This window comes from Anser cygnoides, chromosome 7, assembly GCF_040182565.1.
Source record: "Anser cygnoides isolate HZ-2024a breed goose chromosome 7, Taihu_goose_T2T_genome, whole genome shotgun sequence".
Lineage (NCBI taxonomy): Eukaryota > Metazoa > Chordata > Aves > Anseriformes > Anatidae > Anser > Anser cygnoides.
In genome coordinates, this window is record NC_089879.1 from 26301831 (window position 1) to 26326314 (window position 24484).

At 38.0% G+C, this 24484-nt stretch overlaps 1 protein-coding gene, 1 long non-coding RNA gene and 1 pseudogene across 26 annotated transcripts in view; 2 read left to right on the plus strand and 1 right to left on the minus strand.

Moving 5' to 3' along the window:
• The window catches only part of LOC106031266 (uncharacterized), a 32822-nt gene extending 27661 nt beyond the window's left edge, over positions 1 to 5161 (minus strand). Inside the window, exon 1 of the long non-coding RNA XR_007165409.2 lies at positions 5026 to 5161. This is a non-coding gene — a long non-coding RNA (uncharacterized lncRNA). The remainder of the gene's footprint in view (positions 1 to 5025) is intronic.
• Positions 1 to 24484, plus strand: part of CTNNA3 (catenin alpha 3) — a 488378-nt gene that overhangs the window by 248986 nt on the left and 214908 nt on the right. For 2 of the 25 annotated variants that reach the window (XM_048069464.2, XM_013173357.3), the window contains exon 1: positions 5276 to 5420. The exons of 22 other annotated variants lie outside the window; for them this stretch is intronic. In XM_048069464.2, the coding sequence (XP_047925421.1) occupies positions 5406 to 5420 (15 nt within the window). In that variant the 5' untranslated portion in view covers positions 5276 to 5405. Of the gene's footprint in view, positions 1 to 5275; positions 5421 to 7944; positions 8018 to 24484 lie in introns of those variants that run through there. One more of the 25 variants, XM_013173350.3, reaches the window with a different exon arrangement.
• LOC136791215 (endogenous retroviral envelope protein HEMO-like) lies at positions 1207 to 4878 on the plus strand (annotated as a pseudogene).

Below are 24484 nucleotides of genomic sequence, written 5' to 3' on the forward strand. Positions count from 1 at the left end.
GGAAAAGGCGTGGTTTTTTTTTTCTGCAATGCCTGAAATTTAAATTGGGAAAAATGATCGGAATTACAAAATGAGAAAAACAGTCAAGTTGGGTTCATGGTACTAGATTTAAAGGATGCCTTTTTCTGCCTGCCCGTGGCAACTGAAAGCCAGAAACTCTTTGCCTTTGAATGGGAAAATCCTAATAGAGGATGGAAAACTCAGCTTACGTGGACAGTGTTACAACAGAGGTTCAAGAATAGCCCACCATATTCGGGAACTGTGATCTTGAAGCTTGAAAGACCTCTTCGGGAAAAGGGGACACTGTAGCAATACGCAAATGATAGCCACTGAAGAAGAAAACGAATGTGTATAATGGACTATTAGTTTACTAATTTTTTTCAGCACTAATACTGTGAACCCAGCCTTTTTCCTTAGTAACAGAGTTTCCAGATTACCCCTTCATGATTGCATCAAGACCATGGACACGGTATACTCCAGCTGACCAGACTTAAAGGATACATCCCTAGAAGATGCAGAGGATTGGTATATAGTTGCCAGCAGCTTCATCTACCAGGGACTTCGCCTCACAGGATATGCGGTAACAAACATCAGTCCAAAAGGTGGAAATCATCGCCTTGATTGGAGCTTTTGAACTGGCAAACATTTGGACAGATTTGAAATACGCATTTGGTGTGGTGCATGTACATGGGGAAATTTAGAAGGAGAGAGGACTTTTATCTTCCTCAATTACACATGCAGAAGAGATACTGAAATTACTCCAAGCAGTATACCTGCCTACTAAAGTTGACATTAAAGTTACATCAAGCAGGGGATACTGATATTGAAAGGGGAAATAGATTGGCTGATGCAGGAGCCAAAGGGGTGGCTGAATGGGCATCTGAGTGCCAAGTTTTGGCACTAGTGCCAGGAACAGAAAATCAGGCATTAACAAGAGCTTTAGAAAATGAAGTAGAATATCCTAAGATGTAAACGGAAAATGTTACCTACAGGTTTAACGTAAATAAATGATGGGAGAATTGTGATACCATATTAAATTGAATGGTAACTGGAGAACATAGTAAAGCATGCTGGGGAGCTGAAGTAGCATAAGAGTTTTTTAATGGAAAATGGATAGGGCCTAATTTGTATGCCACAGTAAGACAGGTAACTCAGCAACGTGATCTTTGTCTCCAGACTAATCTCAAGAATACTCCCAAGCCAAAAATGGGCCAAATTGGAAAAGGTAATGGGCCTGGACAACAATGGCAGATTGATTTCACCGAACGCCCAAGAAAAGGGGGGTACCGGTATTTATTGGTATTAACTGACACCTTTTCAGGATGGCCAGAAGCATTTCCAACCAGAACAGCCAAGGCTCGGGAGGTAACTAAGATATTACTACAAGAAATAATACCACGTTTTGGAGTTCCAGCAACTATATCCTCTCACAGGGGACCACACTTGATCTCAAGAGTGGTACAACAAATTAACCACCATTTGGGTATAGACTGGCAACTTCATACTCCAATATTGCCCTCAGTTGAGTGCCCAAGTAGAAAAAATGAACCACTTAATCAAACAGAAAATTGTAAAATTGGGACAGGAAGCAAATTTGGCCTGGCCTCAGTCTCTTCCTTTAGCCCTTTTGCATATACGAACTAGACCAAGAGCAAAGGAAGGGCTAAGCCCCTTTGAAATCTTATATGGACGACCCTATGGAATACAAAGAGGGATATCCATGCAAGCTGGGGATGAAATTATGACCTCCTGTATGGTGACCTTAGGTAAACAGCTCGATGAAATTGGAAAGCATGTGAGTAGGACTCGGGATGGAGGGTTAGATGGACCACTGCACAATATACAACTTGGAAATTATGCGTATGTAAAGTCTCTTGCAGAGAAGACCTTGAAACCACAGTGGGAAGGACTGTTCCAGGTCACAGCGATCAGAATCAAGGAGCAGAATGCCTGGATCTATCACAACAGAGTGAAAAAGGCACCCAAGACCCCATGGAAGGTTACTCAGGTGCTACCTGGAAGGTTACATTTCTCACGGTCTTAATGGTATCATTGGTCAAGGAAACTGAACAGTGGGTGCACAATACCTATGTGAAACTCACCCAGGCAGTGAGTGATAGTTTCAACCTTTCTGACTGTTGGGTGTGCACAGTGCTGCCTAGAGGCAACCTAGAATTCCCTGTATGGGGCATACCCAGTATGAAGTGGACATTGATCTTTGCGCACCCAAGAAATGGAACATGTCCATTTGGCAAGGATGATTGTGAACATCTAGGGGAGAGATTTGAACTACTCCCACGCGAAAATGTTAACATATACACCAGATGCTTAAATGATAAAACCCCATGCGTAGGTATAGGTCCACTTAGTTATTTAGCCCAGGAACCTGACAACTGTAGTATGGCAGAATATGTAGGAACTTTTAATCTTACTAAAATTAGAGATTATGGTGTAGGTGTCAACGAACTCAGGATCTCACGACCTCAATTCTCTCACGCAAATCTGCAAGCTACAAAAAGGATTCTATTGGCTATGTGGAGATGGGCATGCTAGAAAAAGCTTACCCTTAAATTGGAAGGGTCATTGTATTGGGGGCTATCTTAGCCCTTGAGGGGGTATATTCATTGAACCAACTCCGGGAATAGTCCAGACCTTATGGAGACAAACACGTACTGTTTCAAATAACCCCTTAATGATGAGACCCACGGGATTCCATAGTTTTGTAAGGTGGTTGATTCCATCCCTGGGAATAAGTGAATTAGAAAAAGCTGTCGTAAATATCTCAGCCACATTAGAAATTACTGAAAATGCCACAGCTGATGCTCTTTCGGCATTACAGGAAGAAATTTCTTCCCTACACAAAGTAGTGCTTCAGAATAGGATGGGATTAGATATACTTTTAGCCAAGGAGGGAGGATTGTGTACAGTCGTAAACCAAACTTGCTGTGTATATGTTAACAAAAAAAAAAAACAGATTGAGACTGCCCTGGAGAAGATTTGGGAAAAGAATAAAATTTTGCATGCAGTAGCTCAGGATGATGCATCCTGGGGATTTACAGACTTGGTAGAAAAATTAACTTCCTGGTTGCCAAACCTAACCTGGCTGAAACAGTTGTTTATCACAATAATCGTGGTCATGGTTTTGTCCAGGGTTCTTTGCGTAGTGATCCAATGTACCTTATGGTGTTTTAAGAGCACAGGAAACTCCTAAACTAGTGGAAAAAGAACCAACTCAGGCGGAAACTGGAGTCTAACAGATATTTTAAGAGAGTATTAGATAGAGAAACACTATATTGGAAGTAGAAATAGTAAAAGAATTTACTAACTTTTTAGAAAAGGGGGTACTGAGAGAGGGAGTTAGGAGAATCTTATCAAGTAGAGATAGAGCGCTGACGGCATTAAACTAGGATGCTACTTAGTGTCTTTGCTAACTATGGTGCATTGCGCAAATTAACTAAAGCAAGAAGCCTTGGGCCCCTTACCAAGGTCAGTCTCTTCATAAGAGTGTGAGCCTATCTTAAGAAACTGGTAGAAACTGGTCCTGTGGATGGACAAGAGCCAAGGAGCAACTGAGTCCGCGCAAAGACAAGAGGTCAACTAGTGGTGATGAGGAAGAGTCATCAACCTTCATCCGCACGACCCCCGACGACTACCACCAGGAGACACTGCACAAGCGCAGATGGGAGCAGTTTATGGAAATGACTCCTTGGAACTAATTTTAATACGAAGCGGGGACAGGTTATGAATATGTATAGGCGTATTGTGAAACGTCATGCATACGTAACTCTTTGCTGCATATAACCATGGCAAATTGCCGCCTCAGGCACGCACGACTGGCGGGACTACCCCCAGTGTTGCCCAGCGCTGAATAAACATACCTACTTTACAATCTTACTGATTGTGGAGTCCGTTTTCCGCAAGTCAGTAGGAGAGGCAATGAATTTTAAAACACGAATTTAATGTCTGAAACTGAGAATAATATCAGGCTGATTTTGAGGAGTACAGTAAATAGTCTACCATAATTTAATCATGGTATTTTCCTTCCATATTTTTATTTGTAACTAAAGTTCAAGCTCTTTAGCATACTCTGCAGGAAAAAAAAATACAGAAAAGAAGAAAGCCAAGAAGATGAAAATAGCAATGTGTTTGCATAGACAGATACATGTTTTCTGTCTTTTATCCCTTTGGATCTGTTAAGTCTATCTCTATATGCCAGCTGCTTTAGGTTAAGCTACACTGATTGTGATAATGTCTGTAGAAAATACTGTAAGATACATTGTTGAGAATTTAGCTGTAACAACAAATAAATAACCTTGCATAAACAGTTTATAGCAGCTAAAGTGAACACCAAAGTAGCTTTTAAAAAGAAAATATACCAGACTACCCATTTTTTTCAAGTATAACAGTGAAAACCCACGAGCATCTGTAAGACAGAAAAATCATTAAACTTCACATATCTAATTGGTATCTGTATACTGCTAAAATTTCTAGTTTAGACTTGGCCTAGTACATAACAGGCTTTTTTTGGCTAGCAAAATGTTTGTTTCTCTGACCTAATGATAGGCAGTAAGTGAGATTTAAAGGAAATGGCTTTACAATACAAAATAAAAATAGAATTAGCTCTGAGAGTAGAATTTCAGAGGTATGCAAAGTATCAATCTCTGTATTGTTTACTCATTAGCTTTTTATCAGGTAAATATAATTTGCCGCTTTTACTGAGGTAATACTTGCTTTCAGTTGCCATGTTCTTTCTTGGCTAAGTTACAGATTGTATCTATAGTTAAATAACAATTTTATGTTAGCGAACAAACAGCCACAAGTGCAGGTTTTATCAGGAAATCTGACCAAGGCTTTTTGTACAGAAACTTGTCTTGGAAACCAATGCTTAAAAAAAGGGTGGGGTGGGGTGGGGTGGCAGGACGACCCGTGAAGGATAGCCACTCCCTCCCCCTCCTCAACAGGAGGAAGGTAAAATATAGGATGGAAAAGCTTTCTAGCTGAGATAAAGACAGGAAAAATCCTCACCAGCTGTAACAGGCATGGGAAATATCTGCTCCACCTTGGCCTCCCCAGGGGCTGCGGGGGGTCTCTGCTGTGGCTCCTAGAGCACCTTCCCTGCCACAGTGCTCACAGGGCTCTCTCTCACAAGGTTTTCCTTCACGGCTTGCTGTCATGGGGTGTTTTGGTGCTTTCTGAAACCCCTTTCCCCAGAGGCACCAGCAGTGGCCGTGAGGGGCTCAGCTGTACTCAGCGGGTGGGGAGTACGGGGGAGGAACCTTCAGGAACTTTCCGGCAGCTGCCATGGCTGGCAGAGGGCAGCACCGCCTCTCCTCACACAGGCCCCCAGCCCTGCCGCCGCTCTTGAGGCGCGGACATTTGCATCGCCTGGCTCGGCATGCTTTGAAATGGCAATCCCAAAGGTAATCTTGCAAGTTTTTTTTTTTAGGACATAACAAACAAAAGATTTTAGTTCTGAAAACTTGTAACTTTCAAGCTCATTCCTGGCTTGAAAAGGGACTTAAAAGCAAGAAAACGTTGACTAAAAGTATGGAAACATGGATACTTTCTTGTAACGTTTATGACTGGAATGGATGGCTTTTTACTTTTTTTAAATTAAAAATGTGTATTTTACTTTGCTTACCAGCTGCTAAGGCTGAGGTACACTGTGTTAAAGAGGAGGTAGCAGCTTTGGCTCAGCAGTCGCCTCCTGTTCATGGCCCTCCTGCCATGCGTGGGTCCTGGGCCTCTGGGAGCCCACCTGAAGTTTCAGTTACAGAATGAACGGGACTCTTTTTTTTTTCTTTTTTTGGGGGGGGGGGGGGGGGGGGAAGGGACACTGAGCGTGGAACTCACATTGTTTAATTTTCAGCATTTCCGGTGTGGTGATCTGCAGTCTGACCTAGCTGCCTAAGTTCCCGTCACAGGGTTGGGTGGCTGAGTCAGTTAAGTACAGCCTGTGGAGTCTACAGGGTTGCATCTGACCAAATGAAAGTGCCATATTTAGGCTGAGTTCAATTGCCTGTCCTGTTTCTCCCCTGGCACATTACTCATTCAGGCATATCTACCAATACTGTAGATACCAAGAGTTACATGATTTGAACTGAGTAAGAAACATGATCGGATTATTCTGTATTGCTACATGAAACTTACCTCACTTTGACTTGCCAAGCATTGATGAATCAATAGACCTGGTTATTGAAAACAGAAGACTTCGAAATTAAAGTAGCAAAGAAAAGATACACTGTGGTCTTTCAGAAATTGACAATAACTAGGAAATAGATCAGTGCTTCTAATTTAATCTGTTGATTTATACTGTTAAAGATCAATGAATTTCATCAAATTATCAAAGGCTGGAATAGACTTTGGAAGATACCTAATCTTTAAATTCCTTATACAGATGATTCCTTCCTCTCCACAACTTGTTGTCAAATGCTAAATTGTAAACAGAATGCAAACAATACATCCTGAGATCTCATAAATGGGATGGAAAGTAGGCATGAGTTGTTCGAGACTAGCCTAAACAAGATAAGTTGCTTTAGAAAGATGAATTTGTGGTTTTGAATGTGATGCTAGGTGTCCAGCCAGCATTTATTCCACTTCTATTTTACCTTCTATGCAGCATGTAAGATACTCAAAGAGAAAGATCTATGACTGTACCAGTCAGCTAGGTCCAACTGGGCATAAATCGCAAACAATACACAAATCATTTTAAAATAATAAGAAAACAAATTTAAGTTTTGTAGTGGTTAAGTGCAAAATTGTGAAAGCTTGTTTTTTCCCTTCATCCAAATTGGAATAGCTGTGAACCTAGTCATAACACTCTATGGAGGAAAATGAATTACCAGGTTAGAAACAGAACAAATACAGGAAATAAATAACCACCATGTAGTGCTATAAGATTTGAGGCCTAAAGGCTGAGAAAATTAAGGGAAATTTGGCTGTAATAAAGGTACTGTATCATAGTGAAGTGTAACAGAATTGTAATGTTAAGTCTGTTTTGTAGGAACAATAATAAATGCTTAAAAATGATTTAAAAAAAATAATCCTATGGGACATTGCAAGTAAGTCATACATATATTCCTTATTCTTAATAATAACTTACTTTAAGCAAATCTATTTGACACTTACATGAGTAAATCCCCATTAGGCATATACCAGTACTAAATTAGGCCCTATATTTACTGGCAATCTGAAACATTGGAAGGTTTCTATGTTTATATTTTATTTGTGTGGCTATTGCTTCTGAAGTAATTGATTCGAGGTTTCTGAGAACCTTTTTTATTGTTGAAGCCAGTCAAAATCTGGTCCAGAGATATTTCTCTGTTACTAGCAATTATTTTTTATGTTACTTTAATTGCAATAAACAGTATTTCATGTGCATGTCTTATAAAATGAACCACAGAAGCGAAGTATGAATAACATAATAAAGACTGTGCTTTTCATTTTTGCTTCATATGAAGCACTGTATTACAGGATTGTCCTGCTGAGTTATTAATAAAGTCTTGGCTGATGATAAACATTTCACAACTGCAAGTATGTTTGCAAACTGCATAATGCCTGTCAGTTCAGAGTGTTTATCAACACAAAATGTGCTAAAAGTTGGCCTGCAATCTCCATAATCATATGCTTATGGGGTAAAGCTACTGAAAGAAACAGTGAAGCTATGATGTGTGTAGGGGAAAAGGCATCCCTGTTGTCAGGACAGTAAAGCAGCTGTGAATGTTTCTGTAAGATGTGGATGTTTCTTCTGCAGTCTTGATGAGACAGCAGGTCATACAGCCTCAATACACAGCTTCTGCACTGGAAAATGAAGGCATGTTTGTCTTTTGGCTCCGTTTCTGGAAGCATGTTGCTTTCTGACATTTAGTAAGCCACAATGCTTTGGAGTTGCAAACACCAGTTTTGGTCTTTTCAGCGTAATGGAATTGTACTTTTTCCTACCAGGTGATCCACCTTCGGGGAGGAGATGTCATTGTACCGAATACCCCAACTGATGAAATGTTTTCAATTAGGGAAGGTATTGGTTTGGCACAATTAATAGATTTATGTGTATATGTATAAATATTGCACAGCCTTTTTTAAATGTAGCTTGAAACCTCAAGTTATTAGTGACGCCAGAACTGCCTACACTGTCAGGGCTTCACATTAGTTCACGGACAGAAATGATCAGAGGTTGTACAATTCAAAAGATCAGTTCATAAATTTGTAAAAATCTGTTTAGATTACATGTTGTGGTAGTTTAATGGCTATGCATGAGTGGTTGCCTTCTTAGTCTCAGGCTGCACGTTACTGGCTTTTCCATTCTCATCTTCCGAATTTCGTATGATGAGTTTCACAATGCAGATTGACCACAGCATCTTTGAAGTGCTGGGAAGGAAGCAACTGAGAATGCAAAAAGTAAGGAAAAGAGCTTTTGGGGTTATGTTGTACATCCTTAGAAAATGTGAGGAAAACTCAAACTTAGGAACATGCATCTGTGTTTGGTATACTTTCAGTAGGGTATATCAACTGCAGTTGGAAAGGTGGTGCTTACTTGTATTTACTGGCATCCTTGTTTATTACCTTAACCCCAATGCTAAAGACTGTGAATGTGTGAAATGAATTTACTTAATTCTGAGTTTTATTTCATAATGTGAGAGAAGAACAAATCATGAATGATAGCTTACTGTGCTCTGACCTGCCTTTGGACTACAGTTTCATATCTAAACAAAGAACTGTCACTTTAGAGATGTTAAATAAGATTTATTCATCCCCCAAACTATCGAACAAAATAATGGAAAATGATTTTCACTACTGCGTGTTTTATGATGAGCAAGACAGAAAAGGATGGCACTGCTCATAAAGTTATGTGATGTACACCATTCTGAAGACTTGGAAACAACTTACACATCCATCTTGGAAAGATAAATTTAAGCTTTTGCTATAATCTTTAATTTGTGCCTTGGTTTGTGATATGCAACAATAGTCCAGCTAGTTCTGTTTCTTTTTATAGCCCCAACTCCGTAACATTTGCAGAATATATTTCTGGAATTTATAGAGGGTCAGCTCAGGAAAATATAACTGATTTGTAGATCCTTGTTAGAATGAGGAATGGAATAATTAATTCATTCTTCTACTGCCACACAGAGTTAGTTGCAGGTTAAGCAGAATAAATGTGTTTTAATTTTTCTAGTTTGCATGACCTGCAAACTATTTTGTTTTCAAACAGTGAATTAATTCCTCCCACAGTTATATTGCTTTTAACTTTTCAGTGGCCTGATATACATAAACTGTTAAAACAGATTTCTGAGTGTTTGATTTTTTTTCTTTTCTTTGAAAGTTTTTTTTTTTTTTAAATGATTATAAGAGTAAGACTTAATGGCATAAGCACAAAGCTAGGGAGATGCAGAGTTAAGTTATTTGGATATTTGGTAAAATAGAATGATTCTGCTTTTGGTAAATTGAGGTTTTTTTCAGTTTTGCATGCATGTCTCTTCAGTTTGTTAAGGTAGTTGGATAATGGCAGCCTTTTAGTTGGTATTGAAGATCTGGTTGCATTTCATTTTCTTTAAAGCAGCAAGTTACAGTAACAACTGAAATCAATGGATACTGAGTTTGTAAGGTGAAAGCCTGGCTTGTACTGGGAGACCTTGGGCTGGAAAGAAAATTTTCCCCTTGTTGGCACAGTTGGTTACTCCATGTGTGTATTCAGTCTTGTTTTCAATTATAAGTCCTTTGAGCTAGATGGCTTTTTTTTTTTTTTTTTTTACTTATTTACTTATTTTATTTTTATTTTCTATACCTGGTTTTGCTATTGGCCTGAAGGTGGTGATGGCCAAGTAACTTCACTGTTCTATGTCTTATTTTTTTTTTCACCTGAAAATAAAGGAAGAGTACTTGATTTCCTTACAAAACACTTGACGAAAAGCTCAGTATAAGAGCTAATTATTGCTATTGTATTTTACAGTCCTTCCTCTTCTGCAGCAGTACTTGGCATAATATAAACAATATACTACATTAGAATAATTGTATTGACATAACTACGTAGTATTTATAATGATGATTCAACGTGTCACCCAAGTCACAGAAGACCTTTAGGCAGTAGATCTGATTCTTTTGCAGAAACAGTAAAATAAAGCAACAAAGTAATAACTGAGCTGAAAACGTCCCCCAGGAGTGTCCCTGTATGCAGTTTTTAAACAGGGGGATGGTAGCTTTCTATTCCTGGTTCACTAAGTCCAGGGCACTTCCCGTTAGCTCTTTCACGTGACAAGTGTCTGAAATTGTCTTATTTCTGGGCTTTAAAGCACAAGAAAATGTAGCTGGAGAAAAGCTGTTGATCTTGTTCTGCTGAGTGTCTAGTTACTATGATTTTGCTCAAGTTGAGTATTTGCTTTAGATGTCATGAGAGAAATAGGAGCAAGGCTCATAATGTGATTTTAATCTTATCTGTGTTTACATAGGGTTTTAACTGGAGTGGGGTTTAACAGCAGTGTTAAAAGTGTGTGTCTCCCTCCAGCATTAGTGAGATGGCTTGTACAACTGAGCTTACTCTCTTGATTGTAAACTTCATAGCTAAAGTACTCTGCCTTTGTATTGGACCGAGCTGCCTTACGTTTTCAGTTTTCACGTGTATTACAGGTGGGCCAGTTAAATAGCAGGTAGTATCTATATTATTTGTTATCTCTGGACAAGCTTGTATTTGTGTCTGAAAGAGGGGTTTCTCTGAGTAATAACATGCCACTTGTATCCTTAAATTGTTTTTTTTCATTGTAAAGAATTGCCTTTTCAAAACTACACACTTCATAGAATTGTCTCTGAATATTGAACTATCCATGTTTTTGCCTTTTTTCCTTTTAAAATACCTTTCTTTTAAGGCTAATAATACAAAATTATCTATAACAAAAATACTCTTGAAAAAGCAATGGCATTTTTAAAATTGAGTTAGCAATTGCTTTAGAAAACGCAAGGAATTCACACAGAACTTCAGTTATGATTTTACTTTCTGTGGATTTTCTGTGATTTACGTTTGTTTTTTTTTTTCCAGTGTACTAAAGAATTATTTTAAATATTACATTTATGTTAATGAAAAGTCTATAGGAGAGAAACAATTCTATATAAATGTGCTTACCTACATGGATGTATAAAGAGGTGAATTTTACTGAAAGTTAAAGGCATCTGAGAAGATGTGCAGTTGCATTCATTCTGATTCAGCAAAGCCTTGTACACATGTCTAACTTGGGCAATCTCACCTCTTTCATTAGGCCTTTTTTAAATTCTGTTCCACTGTCCATTGAAGTCACATCACAGAAGAAGAAATACAGTGGACAGGAACAGAACGAACCACATGAGATTTTGAACAGGAAATGTAGCTCTCATAACAAATATAGTTTTTGTCCTTATATGATGATGCTGCCCATGTCAAAATTTGTATTTTGTCTCTGGCAGGACACTGTCACACTGCACACTTCAGAGTTGTTTTCTGAACACTGATTAAAAGTAATGGCCAAATGGCCAGATTAGATGTGTCCTTTCTTCTATTTTTATAACCACTGAACACACTGTATGTTCTGATGGAGATGTGGGGAGCCAGTGAAATACACACCTGTGTAGTAAGTTTTATTGATACCAGTTTAAGAATGTAAGCAGATAAATTTTGAAGTGGTGACCTCCTTACTCTAAAGAGGACTTGATTTATTCTTAAAGACAGGTATATTAAAGAGAACATCTGAATTTATTTTTCTAGGGAACAAGCAACCACTAAGGGGCAAAAGTGGAGTACACTGTGTGTGTGTGTTTGTGTATAAGTATATGTAATTTTCTTGGTTACCTAAATGTCTAATCATGTTAAATCAGCAGCAGTGCCCACGTTAGAAAACTTCTAAATTGTACACAATCAAATTAAGCATGCTGTGGCCACTTCTGCCTCTTAAGAAAAATCAATTAATACTGGAAAATGAATAACAAATTCCAAAGAAGAGGGAAAAAAACAGGATAACTCTTTATTTCTAGGTAGAGTTTCAAAAATGCTAAGATGAATATTTTATTTTGTTTAAAAAAAAAACAGTGGCTATGTTTTTTGAGACCTCCTAGTGATTCCAAAAGATTATTCCAAGTATTTGTCCTGAAAAAGAAGTAATGAGCAAGTATTTACTGCTGCTCTTTTTTTTTTTCTTTAACAAAAACTGAATATTGAGAAGAACGTGTCTAAGGCTGAACGCATCAGTCTGGTTGCAAACAAAATAGTAATTATGAAACACACTAAGGTTCAGAAAGCAGATACTTAAAAGGAGGTAATAAAGGGGGGTTTTTATTTTCTCATGTGCGAAAAAAATGCAGTTCAGCTGTGTTGCTGTTCTATTAACAATCATGTTGAAACTATCTGGTATTAACTAAGACGCTACATGTGATGATATCTTATTTTTTCCATGTTTCTGTCTCTTGAAGTGGATAACTATATTACATTATTTATTTTTTTTTCAAGCTTGTCAAGAAGAAAACAAAACAAAACAAAAGCTAGTGCTGGAGCCTTTAATGGTGCCCACCGCTTTCTCAAACAGTTTCAGAGTAAAGGCTCTACTATGCGTGGGTACTGGAAAAGAGGAATTGACTTGAAGGGACTTGATGTTAAGTACTTTACCCAAGGTGTATGAAGCCAGTGTTTCACCTGAGTCCGTGGGCTCCTTAGGGTTCTCTGGCAATATCTTCCCCTTTTTCTAGACAACATCTCATTTCAAATGAGAAGGGAGTTTTTACATCGTTGAATTTTTGCATTAGTTTTGGAAATTATAAGGGTATTTTTGGACATGCCTTTGGACAGATTTATGGAAACATTTGACATCTGCGTGTCTTGGTTCTTGAATTATGACTTAAACTAGCATTGGTTAAGAGACTTCAATCTAACAGTTGTGTAGTTATCTTTGTAACTATGGAGGAATTGCTAAAAGTCCACTTACTCTTGTAAAGGTAATTTGCACCACAGAATATTCAACTAGCTGAGATGCTGCTGATTGAGAGATTCAGCAAACAAATCAAATAATAAATGAGTGGGAGCAGAAGTTGAATTACTCCTCCATCCCCTACATGAGCAGCCCTGCAAATTTCAGTGGTTTCCTTTAACAAACAATATGAGCCTGGCAGGTCTTTGATGTAGAAGTGCTGCAGTATGACTGAGTACTGGGAACACTTAAGGAGAACAGGAACGGGCTGATGTATTTCCTGAATAGTATTCTGCATCTCTTTGGTTAATCAACTTCAGCTTCGTTGTTGTTTGTTCTCCTCCCAGCTATTTTTTTCGATGTAAAACAAGGAATTCCTCAGTTATTCCAGAATGGCATACTGAACTTAGTTATAAATGTTACCTTTCAAGAAATACTTTGTAATGGATGTGAATTTAAAATATTTGCAGAAGTAACAGAAGTAAAAAAATGATATGCATGTGAATGATTTGGAAGAAAGGTAATAAAATAGAAATTGAAAGGAAACTAAAAAGGGCAATTAAGAGTGAAATGTTTCAAAATGATAGGAAGACTGTTTGAACATACCACACTAGAGGCCCACAGCAGATATGTATTACCTATCAGAGGAGACTTTTGAGATGCTAAAACGACTAAACAATGATGTGAATGTAAGTACAAACAAAATAAAATCACAGTGACTTTAACAAAGAGCATGCAGAAAAGCTTGCAAGAAATAGGTGAAGAGACCACTCTTTCAAACAGTTCAGTTCCGGGAAGTCACAAGGAAGTCTATAAGATAAACTGGAAGTGAGTGGAATATCTCAAGAGAATACTCAATGAGAACAAGTTCATCCATGTTTGTTAAAAAAAAAAAGTGGTTGGTAAGATTCTTACTCCGACCTTTACAGCAGGCATCAGAGGTCTGCCTCATGAAGCACAGAAAATGGTAATAAAACTACCAAACTCTGTTATTGCTTCTGCTAAAGAGTGTTAGTTGAACTACTGGCTGTGGTGTGTAACAATGGTAATAAGTGTCTCTACTAGACTACTGGTCCTGCTGTCCCTGTTTCTGCAATATCTTTCATATATCTAGTGCCATGTAGCATTAAGGCAATAGAGATGTTTATCTAAAGAGTCTTGTTGAGATTCATAGTCGTTAAACATGGGTGTAAGGCACAGGCAAGCTAAATCTACTGTGGAGAGGGAACTGCGTAATGTTTCAAATGACTAGACAGTTTGAATTTTTCCATGAAGTGTGGTTTCAAATCAAATCCCTATCTTCTCTCCCCCTTGGAGACTCCTGTATTGCCAAAATGTTATAAACAAATCTATTAATGCATTTGTAGTTGTATCACAACTTCATTTGCTGTCAGAGGAAGTTATTGTGTAGGCTATTTTTATGATATTCACATATTCTTCCTGGGTTCAACAGCCTGGCCTTCTGGGTTTTGGCAGCATGTCTGCTGAAGTCCATTATTACCCAGTCAAGTTTTCAAGGATATAAAGAGCCCACTAAATAAAACTTGGCTATATAAATGCTCTTTCCTACAGTTTGCATAAAAAACACTTGTAATGTATCCTTGGAAAGTGTTTTAATGCACAGTTATGAATACAACTGTGATGTTGAAACATCAGTACTTCAGAGTAAGCCTAGTACTTACAGTACAGTCTTATTCATGATACACCAAATATAATAACTCAGTTAAGAAATTCTTCTTAAAGGTGTAGCAGATTGTAGGCTATTTTCTTGCCTGGTCTTCATTGTTTCCAGGTAAGTATTATAACTCAAATTTTACAGTAGACTAAAGATGAACATTTCATGAAAATCTCACAGCGTTAACTACTGTGCAATAAAAGTTGATGAGAAAATTTTTATGCCACTACTCCATTACTGTTAATTATTATTACCTTCATTGCACTTACTTGTTTCAGGCAAGAGCCTCAGTGTATTTGGTTGTGTCCAAACAAATGGAAAGGATTTTCAGAGTTTATAATATACTTGGGCAAATGTTAGAAAAATAGGATAATAACATGATTAATATCACAACTGATCCCGTCTTAAGTATTGTCTGTTTGTTACATAAACTGCAGATATGCTTTGTCTGCCAGGCTTTATAATACTAATCAGTCAAGTTTTCTTGTCACAGTAGCTCTGAATCTTTGGAAAGAACGGACTGTGGTCCTGCAGACTGAAGCGGGATGGTAATTCCACTGATACTTGCGGTGACCATTTTCAGAGCTGGTAACGATCCAGATGTGCACATAACTCAGTGGTGTGACACATTAATTAGGCTAATCCTGTTCATTCTTTGGAAGCTTGCTGCTGTCTTTCAGCATAGTTGTTCTGTATTCATCTGTGCCAGCTCCCAAATTATGTTTGAATAGTTTTTTGTTGTTGTTGTTTTTTGTTTTTGTTTTTGTTTTTTTTAGATCTGTGGCATGACCTTGCTTGGCAGAAACATTTCCTTGGCACTGGAATTAATATTGCTTGATTTCAGCTGTTTTGCACCCATAGTGAATTTGTGAGTCTCCTGCACGCATATATTGTCTTTCTTATGTTAAAATACTCCCAGATAATACTTGCTGGTGAACTGGTATTATTACAGAGCATACTTCTTTATTTTCTGTCAAGTGACGGAGATGGAAATAACACTCCTGTTTTTTAACAGGCCAGTACGCTTTATTTATCTCTATTCCCTTTCAGAATGAAAATAGCGTTTTAATCTAACAAAAAGCACTGAGTGAAAATAGTTACTTTAAAGGGGACAGAACTTGCATATTTTTTTCAGTGATTTCACTGTTTAGTCAGTGCTTAAGTTCTGTGCTTAAGACTGTAAGAAAACTTCCTGTCACTCACAGGCAGGTTGTCCCTGCTGAAGATTAAAAGTATGTCAGGTGTGGAGGCCTCTGGCTGGTTCCACACGCGGAGCTCTGTGCTCAGTTACCCTCCTTCTGGCTCACTCTCATCTGAAAGATCTAGATAGAGAAATGATGTGGTCATCTGGATGTAACACTTGGGTCAGCAAAAGATGCAAGCTCTGAAATTATGCAATGGCCTGTTCTTCACCCTTTGTATTGTATGTGGCTTCTCTTACAATTTAAATATAATTTGCATAATTGATTTTTTTTCTCTCTATTTGGGCTCTCAAACATCTCTTTCTCCCTTATAAACTGAGAGTTGATTTTATCATATAATGGAAATGTTAATGAGAGAAGTATTTTTTTTTACTAATTCTGGATCAGGCTGTTTATTTACTTTGCAGCCATTATGCTATGTTATTAGCTTGTGCTATTTTCAGAGGAGTGTTTTCATTCTGAAATGAGCACCTGTGAAAAAGCATGCATCTGTAGTCTAACTGGCTCTTTTTGTATTGGCTTATTTCACTGTAGGGCATGGAGAATGAATATACAGTGAAAACATAAAGTCATGAGTTACATAGAACAAAATGCTTGACACATGTATACATTCTTTACCTGTGTCCCTCTTTCTCTTTGTTTCTCTGTTACATAGAAAGCCAGTGCTGCAATTTACACACCTGAGAAGACAAGATTTGAATGATCTATTCAAAGATCCTACTTAGAAGCTACCACATGAAAGTTCTATAAATCCATGAATGACAAGTGCAAAGGTAGACAAACAGGAATAGTCACAGTAATCTTCACAGTCTACCAGTTTGAGAAAAGCCAGATATGGATGCAACTGGTATAATACCTTTGGTTATTATGAGAAAAAAGGGGACTGAAGTTTAGTATGTGTATAGAAGCTGTAGGGAAGATGCCAAAGTAGGCCTGTCCAGAACAAGTCAGAAAAGGATTTGATAGCTCTGTAGAAGATGAGTGAAGCTCATAACAAGTTGCAATGTTCCAAGTGAGACCTGTTGTAATTTTGCCTTCTGCTTTATGGCAAATAATGGTGGTTTTAATTTGTTTGCGTTTTTTTCCCTTCACTGAGGTTTTGATTTCTTTCTCACTCTTTCTGCTGTGGAACCTTGTATGCTTTAAATTTCCTGCCACACGAATATTTTTTATTGCTAATTTTGTCTTTGCATCCTTTTAAAAATCTGATTCTTATTCCTTTATTAGATGCAGGGGGAAGCAGTGGTGAAAGATGAGGAAAAAGCTGAGGTGCTTAATGCTTTCTTTGCCTCAGTCTTTATTAGTAAGAGTAATTGTTCTCATGGTCCCCAGCGTGCTGAGCGGAAGACACAGACAGGGAGCAGAATAAAGCCATTATAATTTAAGAAGAAACAGTTAGTGACCTGCTACAGCACTTGAACACACACAGATCCATGGGGCCAGATGGGATCCACCCAATGCTCCTGAAGGAGCTGGCAGGAGTGCTTACCAATCCATTTCCAATAATTTACCAGCAGTCCTGGCTAACTGTGGAGGTTCCAGCTGACTGGAGGTTGGTGAATGTGACACCCAGCTACAAGAAGGGCTGGAAGGAGGACCAGAGGATTTACAGGCCTGTGAGTGTGCCCTTAGTGCCAGGGGAGGTTATGGAGCAGATCATCTTGAGTGCCATCATGCAGCACTTATGAGACAACCAGGTGATCAGACCCAGTCAGCATGGGTTTATGAAGGGCAGGTCCTGCCTGACTAACCTGATGTCCTTCTATGACACGATAACACATTTAGTGGATGAGGGAAAGGCTGTGGATTTTGTTTGCCTGGACTTTAGCAAAGCATTTGGTACACTTTCTCACGGCATTCTCTTGGAGAAACTGGCTGCTCGTGGTCAGGCCCAGAAGGTCACTGTGAAAAGAGTTAAATCCCAATGGTGGCCAGTTACCAGTGGTGTTACCAGTGGTGTTACCAGTGGTATTGGGGACAATTTTCTTAAATATTTTTGAGTGATTTTGATGAGAGGATTGTGTGCACCCCCAGTTAGTATGCAGACTATACCAGTTTGGGTGGGAGTGTTGATCTGCCTGAGATATCTGTATCTTTTTATCGCGGACTGGTATTATTCTAGGCACAGTATAAATGTGCTAAAGTCCTTTCCCATGCTCTGTTTGGCTTGGGGTATTCTTGTCACTGGACTGAGAACTTCTGTCCCCAGGTGTCCAGTTTGCATTCTTCCTTTTGCTATCTGTCTAGCACTGATCTCTCTCCTATGTGTAAGGTCTTTGGGGTCTTTGCTTAGTGTTCAAGATAATTAACAAAGATCGATCTTAAGTTAGCCCATACAAGCACAAGCACATTCATATTGCATAGAGACCCAGAAAAGGATTTGTTTGCTGTGCTGTGTTTCAGGGGGTCAGACCAGGGACATTTAAATTGTTTTTTTTTTTTTTTTTTTAGTCTGTAGATGGAGGTTTATTAGCCCTTGAAGCTAGAATTCTAAGTATAACAACGTGATACAAACCTATTCAGAAAGATGATTCTGGTAAAATTATTTTCAGTGATTTTGCAAATCTGTGTATACACATCAAGGTGGTGTCTTTGGCTTTTGTTCTGTGTCTGTCTACAAGCCCGCTGAGAAAAATGAGAAGTGACTGTTAGCAAAGATAAACTTTGAACTTCATCTCCCATATCTCTGATCACTAGGGGTAGCTGTTCTTTGGCATTCTCTTTGTTGAGAAAGTTACCTTAATCTCTCTGTGGATCTGGCAATAAATTCTTAGCTAATGTGAGGCAGCCAGTAACACAGATAATGAGCATCTCTGTATTCCTAGGGCTGTGTCATGAGATTTATATATTAGAGAGTCTGAGTAATTACTTAATGACAAGGTGTAGTTTTCAAAAGCTTTTGACCTACCCAAGTTTTATTTAAGGTACAAAGAGTAAAAGGGACAGAATCTAAACAGATTCTTGTAGCAGAATCTGAAAAGGTTCACAGCTTTTATACTGTTAGACTCCAAGTGTGGCTTAAAAAAAAAAAAGGTTTAAAAAAGGGAACTTTATTATTTTGGCTTAGCATTTTGCAGGCTGCAGAAAGAGAATGTATTTTACAAAACTTACTGATCTTGATTTGCAACTGAACGAACTTGTCATATTGAGCCTTAGGTGAATGAGTTTCTACAGTTGGCAAAATTGAGTAAGAAAGGCGTCTTCAATTTTGTTCTGGCACATGTCCAAAATCCAAAGAGATGTTTGGAGTGTGGTTTTAGAACTGTGATGAATTGTCCAAGACTTGGGAAGGTTAAATTCTTCATGAGGTAACAGATGGTGCCTAGTGTCCTTTGCATGAACCACCAGCTTTTAGAGATTTAGTCTGAAATTTCTGTGCTGGCTTTTGTCATTTTGCTGTAAATGTACTTATAAAGGGAATTCATTTAGAAGTATTTTTCAGTGTAGCAACTTTTCATATTCATTGAAATTTAAATCTAAGATTGGTACCAATGTTGACTGTTCTCAGAATAAGTGCATGTTGAACATATAGGAAATTTATGGCATTTACTCACTTACAGATCAGTGTGTTGAATTATACTTGTGTGTCATTTAAATACGGAATAGAAATTAGATCAATTTTTTTTATAGCAATTCAACAGTTTTAACAGTATGTATCATTATGCTGCAAGGTGTATAACCCACCCATATTTTATGAAAGGTTTATTTTAGTTGCCAAAAGTCAGAGGCTAATTAAACTGGTTCTGTAGTAGTGGATACATCTTTAATACTGTTCCACTGTTGTGGTTTAACCCAGCAGACAGCTAAGCACCACACAGCCATTCACTTGCTCCCCCCGCTGTGGGATGGGGGAGAAAATTCAGGGACAGGGGAAAAGGGTAAAATTTTATGTATTGAGATAGAGACAGATAAATAGTACTGAAAAGGAAGTGAGCGTAATAATAATAGTAATGATTAAAGAATACACAAAGCAAGTGATGCACAGTGCAATTGCTCACTGCCCACTGACCAATGCTCAGCCAGACCCTGAACAGCAGCAGCCCCCCCCAGCCAACTCTCCCAGTTCGTTGTTCAGCACGACCCATGTGGTGTGGGACATTCCTTGGACAGCAATTCACCTGTCATTGCTGTCCTCTCCCAGCTTCTGGTGCACCCCAGCGTGAGAAGCTGAAAGGTGCTTGACTCAGTGTGAGCACTGCTCAGCAACAACTAAAACATCAGCGTGTTGTCAGCATTAGTCTCATCCTAAATCCAAACCACAGCACTATACCAGCTACTAGGAGGAAAACTAACTACCTCAGCTGAATCTAGAACATCATGAACTTCATTTTCTCTTTCAAAAGATGGGAACTGGTTGATAAAGCCCTGCTTTGCATTGCAACATTGCTGCCTACTGAGTCAACAGCAAACCTGTTGAAAATTAGAGATACTGTTTCAGACCTCCCTGTGTTAGCCTTCCCAAGATGCCATTCTGCCATCTGGCTTGTTAATGCTCAACTTTCTGTCTTCCATTACTCCACTTATTCCCTAACTGGGAAGCAGTTCATTTTCTGCCTCAGTCTCTGGAGTCAGCCAATGCCTTCATTTTCCAGCAGTGTCTGCATATCACGCTTGAAGTAGATGAGGCACTAGCTTCTAAGTGATGATGCATTTGAGGCACTAGCTTCTAGGTGATGATGCGTTTTTTAATTCTAATGCATATTTTATAAATTCAGGGATGACAGCGTTGCCTGGAACAACTTTAGAAATTTAAAATTAGCAGGAATTGGCAATTACTGTCACTCTCTGCCCTATGTTGAACATTCTGTAGGACTGATGCCTGATTCCAGTTGCATGATTATTTGTTTCTTCACTGATTTTCATCATGTATCATTTATAGTCTCTTGAGTATTCTATTCTTTGGTATTTCAATTATATATGAAAATGAAAGCAAAGCATTTTTATGCTTCTTAGCAGCCTGTTCTTATTTTAATTTTTTTTTTCAGCTTTATCAACAAGGTTGGCTATGGTGTATTTAGGTTTACTAGCTCTTTCAACACATGCATTGAATCTTTCAGTTTTGTTGTCTTGTTTTTCTTTAAATACAGATTCCAGGTAGAACCCATCTGTATTTATCTTTCAAAATGATATTGAATGCCATTAGGTAGGACCACTTTTAGTCAAATGTCCACAAATGCAAGTAGCTGCCCTTATTTAACACCTGCACTGCTCTCACAGGCTAAATGTCTTTAGGCAGGGCATAGCAGTGTGTAGGGGTCATGGCATGTAATTTATTGCCATCTTCTGACTTCAGATAGTGGCATGGTTCTCCGTGGTTTTGTTTAATTGCCATAGTTTCTCTAGATGGTGTTCCAGGATTCAGTTCTAGAACCTGGATTAGGAGAAAGATAATCTGCAAGTATCTTGGCTTTTCTCCCCCATGTTCCTGTACACAGCATAGTTGAACAAAGCACTGAGAGTGAAATCTTTTGGAAGTAGAGTCTTCGACTTCACCACATTCATGTTTGAGTGTGGTTTATTTTTGTTTGTTTGTTTTCTATCTCAGTACCCTTAAGTTATTAACCCGTCCGTATATGTCTTTGATAGCAGTTAATGCTACGCATTAGTTTCCATTTGAGACATCCTGAGTGTAGTAAGAATGTCCTTTATGAATTTACTGTTGTTATGGCTGAGCATGAAAGAATTTTATCAGTAATACAAAGAAAAGGTGAGCCTGAGCTTGATAGTCTTAAGCAATCAAAACCAAGCCTCAGTCCTCAGTTCTGCAAACTTGCAGCAGTTGCTAGTACTCTTCTCACTCACTCCTTGTGAATAGGGAACAACTCTTCCATAATTTGTCACTTGATTTCTCTTTTGTAATTACACAACTAACCTTGCCTGGAATATTTACTTTGGCTTTTCTGCTTAGCTTTCCCATTCACTTCTGTTTATTATTTTGATTTTGCTCTTATTAACATTCTTCTCAGACACTGTGTTACATCAGATTTGCTCTTTATGTTATATGGTTTAGTACAGCATCCATTTTCTCTTTTGCTATCAGCACAATCTGACATAAAGCCTTTTCATGTACACTTGCTCTCATATTTTGTTGGATTCCATTAATGTGGTTTTGTTCAATTATTGTTTTAGTTGTCTTTATAATGCTGTCATGTGATTGTAGAGCTGTGTTGCCTACGTTGGAACACATACTCTAGTTACAAATGAACATCTGCATCTTTCAGGATTTAATATCCCTGAAAGGATAGGCATTTAAGTGTCCATATTCAGCGTGATAAATTGAAGTAGTTTGATTAAGGTGATAATAACAAATGTTTGTTTTTAAGCAGTTGTTGTGGCAGTTTGGAAGCATAACCATGCTGAGGTGAATTTGATATAACAACTGTATTTTTAAATACTGCTTTCCAGAGGAAAGTTGATGCCAAACTGAGTTTTCTAATGTGTTTCTAATGTGTTTCTGTACTTTCTCAAACAGCTGATACTTGAACCGATCCCAGCTTTTTTCTACAGACTTGTAATTTTACCTTTGTTATTTAATCAGAGCTGATTTTACAGTATTTTTCCAGGGATATCTCATGATGCAGCAGGAGTGGAGTGGGAGGGATTACAGAACAAAGCTTACTTTCTGCCATACTATTCATGGTACAAGAACAAGTATTCATGAAAGCCTCAAGTAAGATAAGTGTCAGCATTATCTTAATTCTCAGACTCTAGTTTGCATTTTTACTACATGCTAAGCTCTCTTTTAATGGCATTTATTTACATAATTTTGCATGACAGCAGTGAGCATTGATATTTCAAATTAATAAAACATTTTTTCATTGATTTGCAATGCTTAAACAAGTGGTTCTCGAATACGGTAAGTTGTCCGGTTAGTCAGTTTTGCACACTTAGTGTTCTAAAATTTCCATTCAATTAGCATGAGTAATGGCAGTTCTTTCAGTCCAAATAGTGTGTATGAAGTGACCCAGATACAGTTTGACATAATTACCTGCATTACATCTGCCTATGTATGTGTGATGTCCTGACGCCTTTGAGTAATACACCTATGCATATCAATGTATGCATAGATATGTAGTTAATAGCAACAAAACTTGAAGCAGCAGGCGGTGGAATTACGATTCTTCAAATCTGTCAGGTCCTATCAGCAGGATGCATGCTAGCATTAGCATACATAAATCTTTAAATGCATGCTTGCATATTGTGTTTTTTCCACATTTTTCATTTACCGCAAAGAGTCAGTAAACAATCTCTTTCTAAATTTTTCTATTTATTGATGCTTGCTATTGGGAGATCTGTGTCCAACTATTTGTGAGAAGACTGTATAAGACTAAGCTGCATCTGGGCCTGCAAATAAACTGCTGAAATGAGGCGTCCTACAATAATCCTCAAAAACTGATGTCTGGGCTTGAGGTTGTAACTCTTAGTGCTTGTTGTGCTGCCACCTAGAGCTTCATTGTCACTTTTATTAATTGCTGCAACATCTTTGAAGAATCAGGAGATGATGTAGCTTTTTGCAGCATGGTGCTACCATCAGTAATTGTACTCCAAAGCTATCCGCCAAGTAATAAAAGAACATGATAACTGACTGCACCTGTGGTTAGCATATGTACAAGGACTTGCAAAGAAGGCTTCCTTACCAATAAACTGTTCCTTGCAGTGCCCAGTCAGTGAGTACGTTTGATTTCCACCTGTCTTTTTCTGTTCCTTATTATTCTTCAATCATGTCATTGAGAGGTAACTGAACTAGTGACAGTTGCTCTGACCTGCATACAAAAATGTTGAGGAGCAATAAGGGAAGCACAGGAGCCATATAATCTGTAGATAGTACAATGAAAACTTTCAGGTCTTACAGAGTGGTGCATGAATGTATCCAATTTTGAAATACACAAACAGAATACATATCGTTGACGACCCCAGTTACAGGTGAATGATTATAACAACCCAAGTATTTCTTTTATATAAATGTATCTGCCTGTGAATTTACATGTACATTACAACTAGTGAAAAATATTTACAATGGTCATAGTTAACTTTTTCCTTCTAATCTTCTGACTTTTGTGTATATTTAACATTTTTTAAACTCATATAATTCGGTAACACTTTTACAGAAAGAAAAAGTTACTAGTTAGATTTCAGCCATGTATGTCATTGAAAGTGAAGGAATGAGTATAAGTTTTACAGGAAAACATGTTCTTTTGAGCTCTGTGATACTACTGCATCAGTGAAAAAACTGTTACTATGTTATGTTTTCTGACCTTCTAATTTTTCTTTAAGTTCCTTTTCTCACTTTTTTCTACTCTATGGTGGCAGCATACCAGCCTGTATCTGTTGGCATGCTGATAAAAATACACCAAGGTATCCTAAAGAAATAGAATGCTTGCCTTCTTTCAGTACAACGTTTGCTAAATCATGGGCTTGTCATTTTTATTGATCTCTTGATGAGACCTGAGTAACATACTTTTAAAATACAGTATCTTCTGATAGAATTTAGTCTGAATCTATAAATTTTTTTTTGCTTGTGATACAATATGCACATTCAGTTGTGGTAGTCCATGAAACCACCTCATGCCATTGGGTTTTCAGATACTTTGCCTGATTCCACTTTGAGATAACTGGTGTCATTACAAATGACTAGCCATTAATTTCTCTGTTGCAGAGAAATTTTGTTATTCATTTCTGAATTACATATA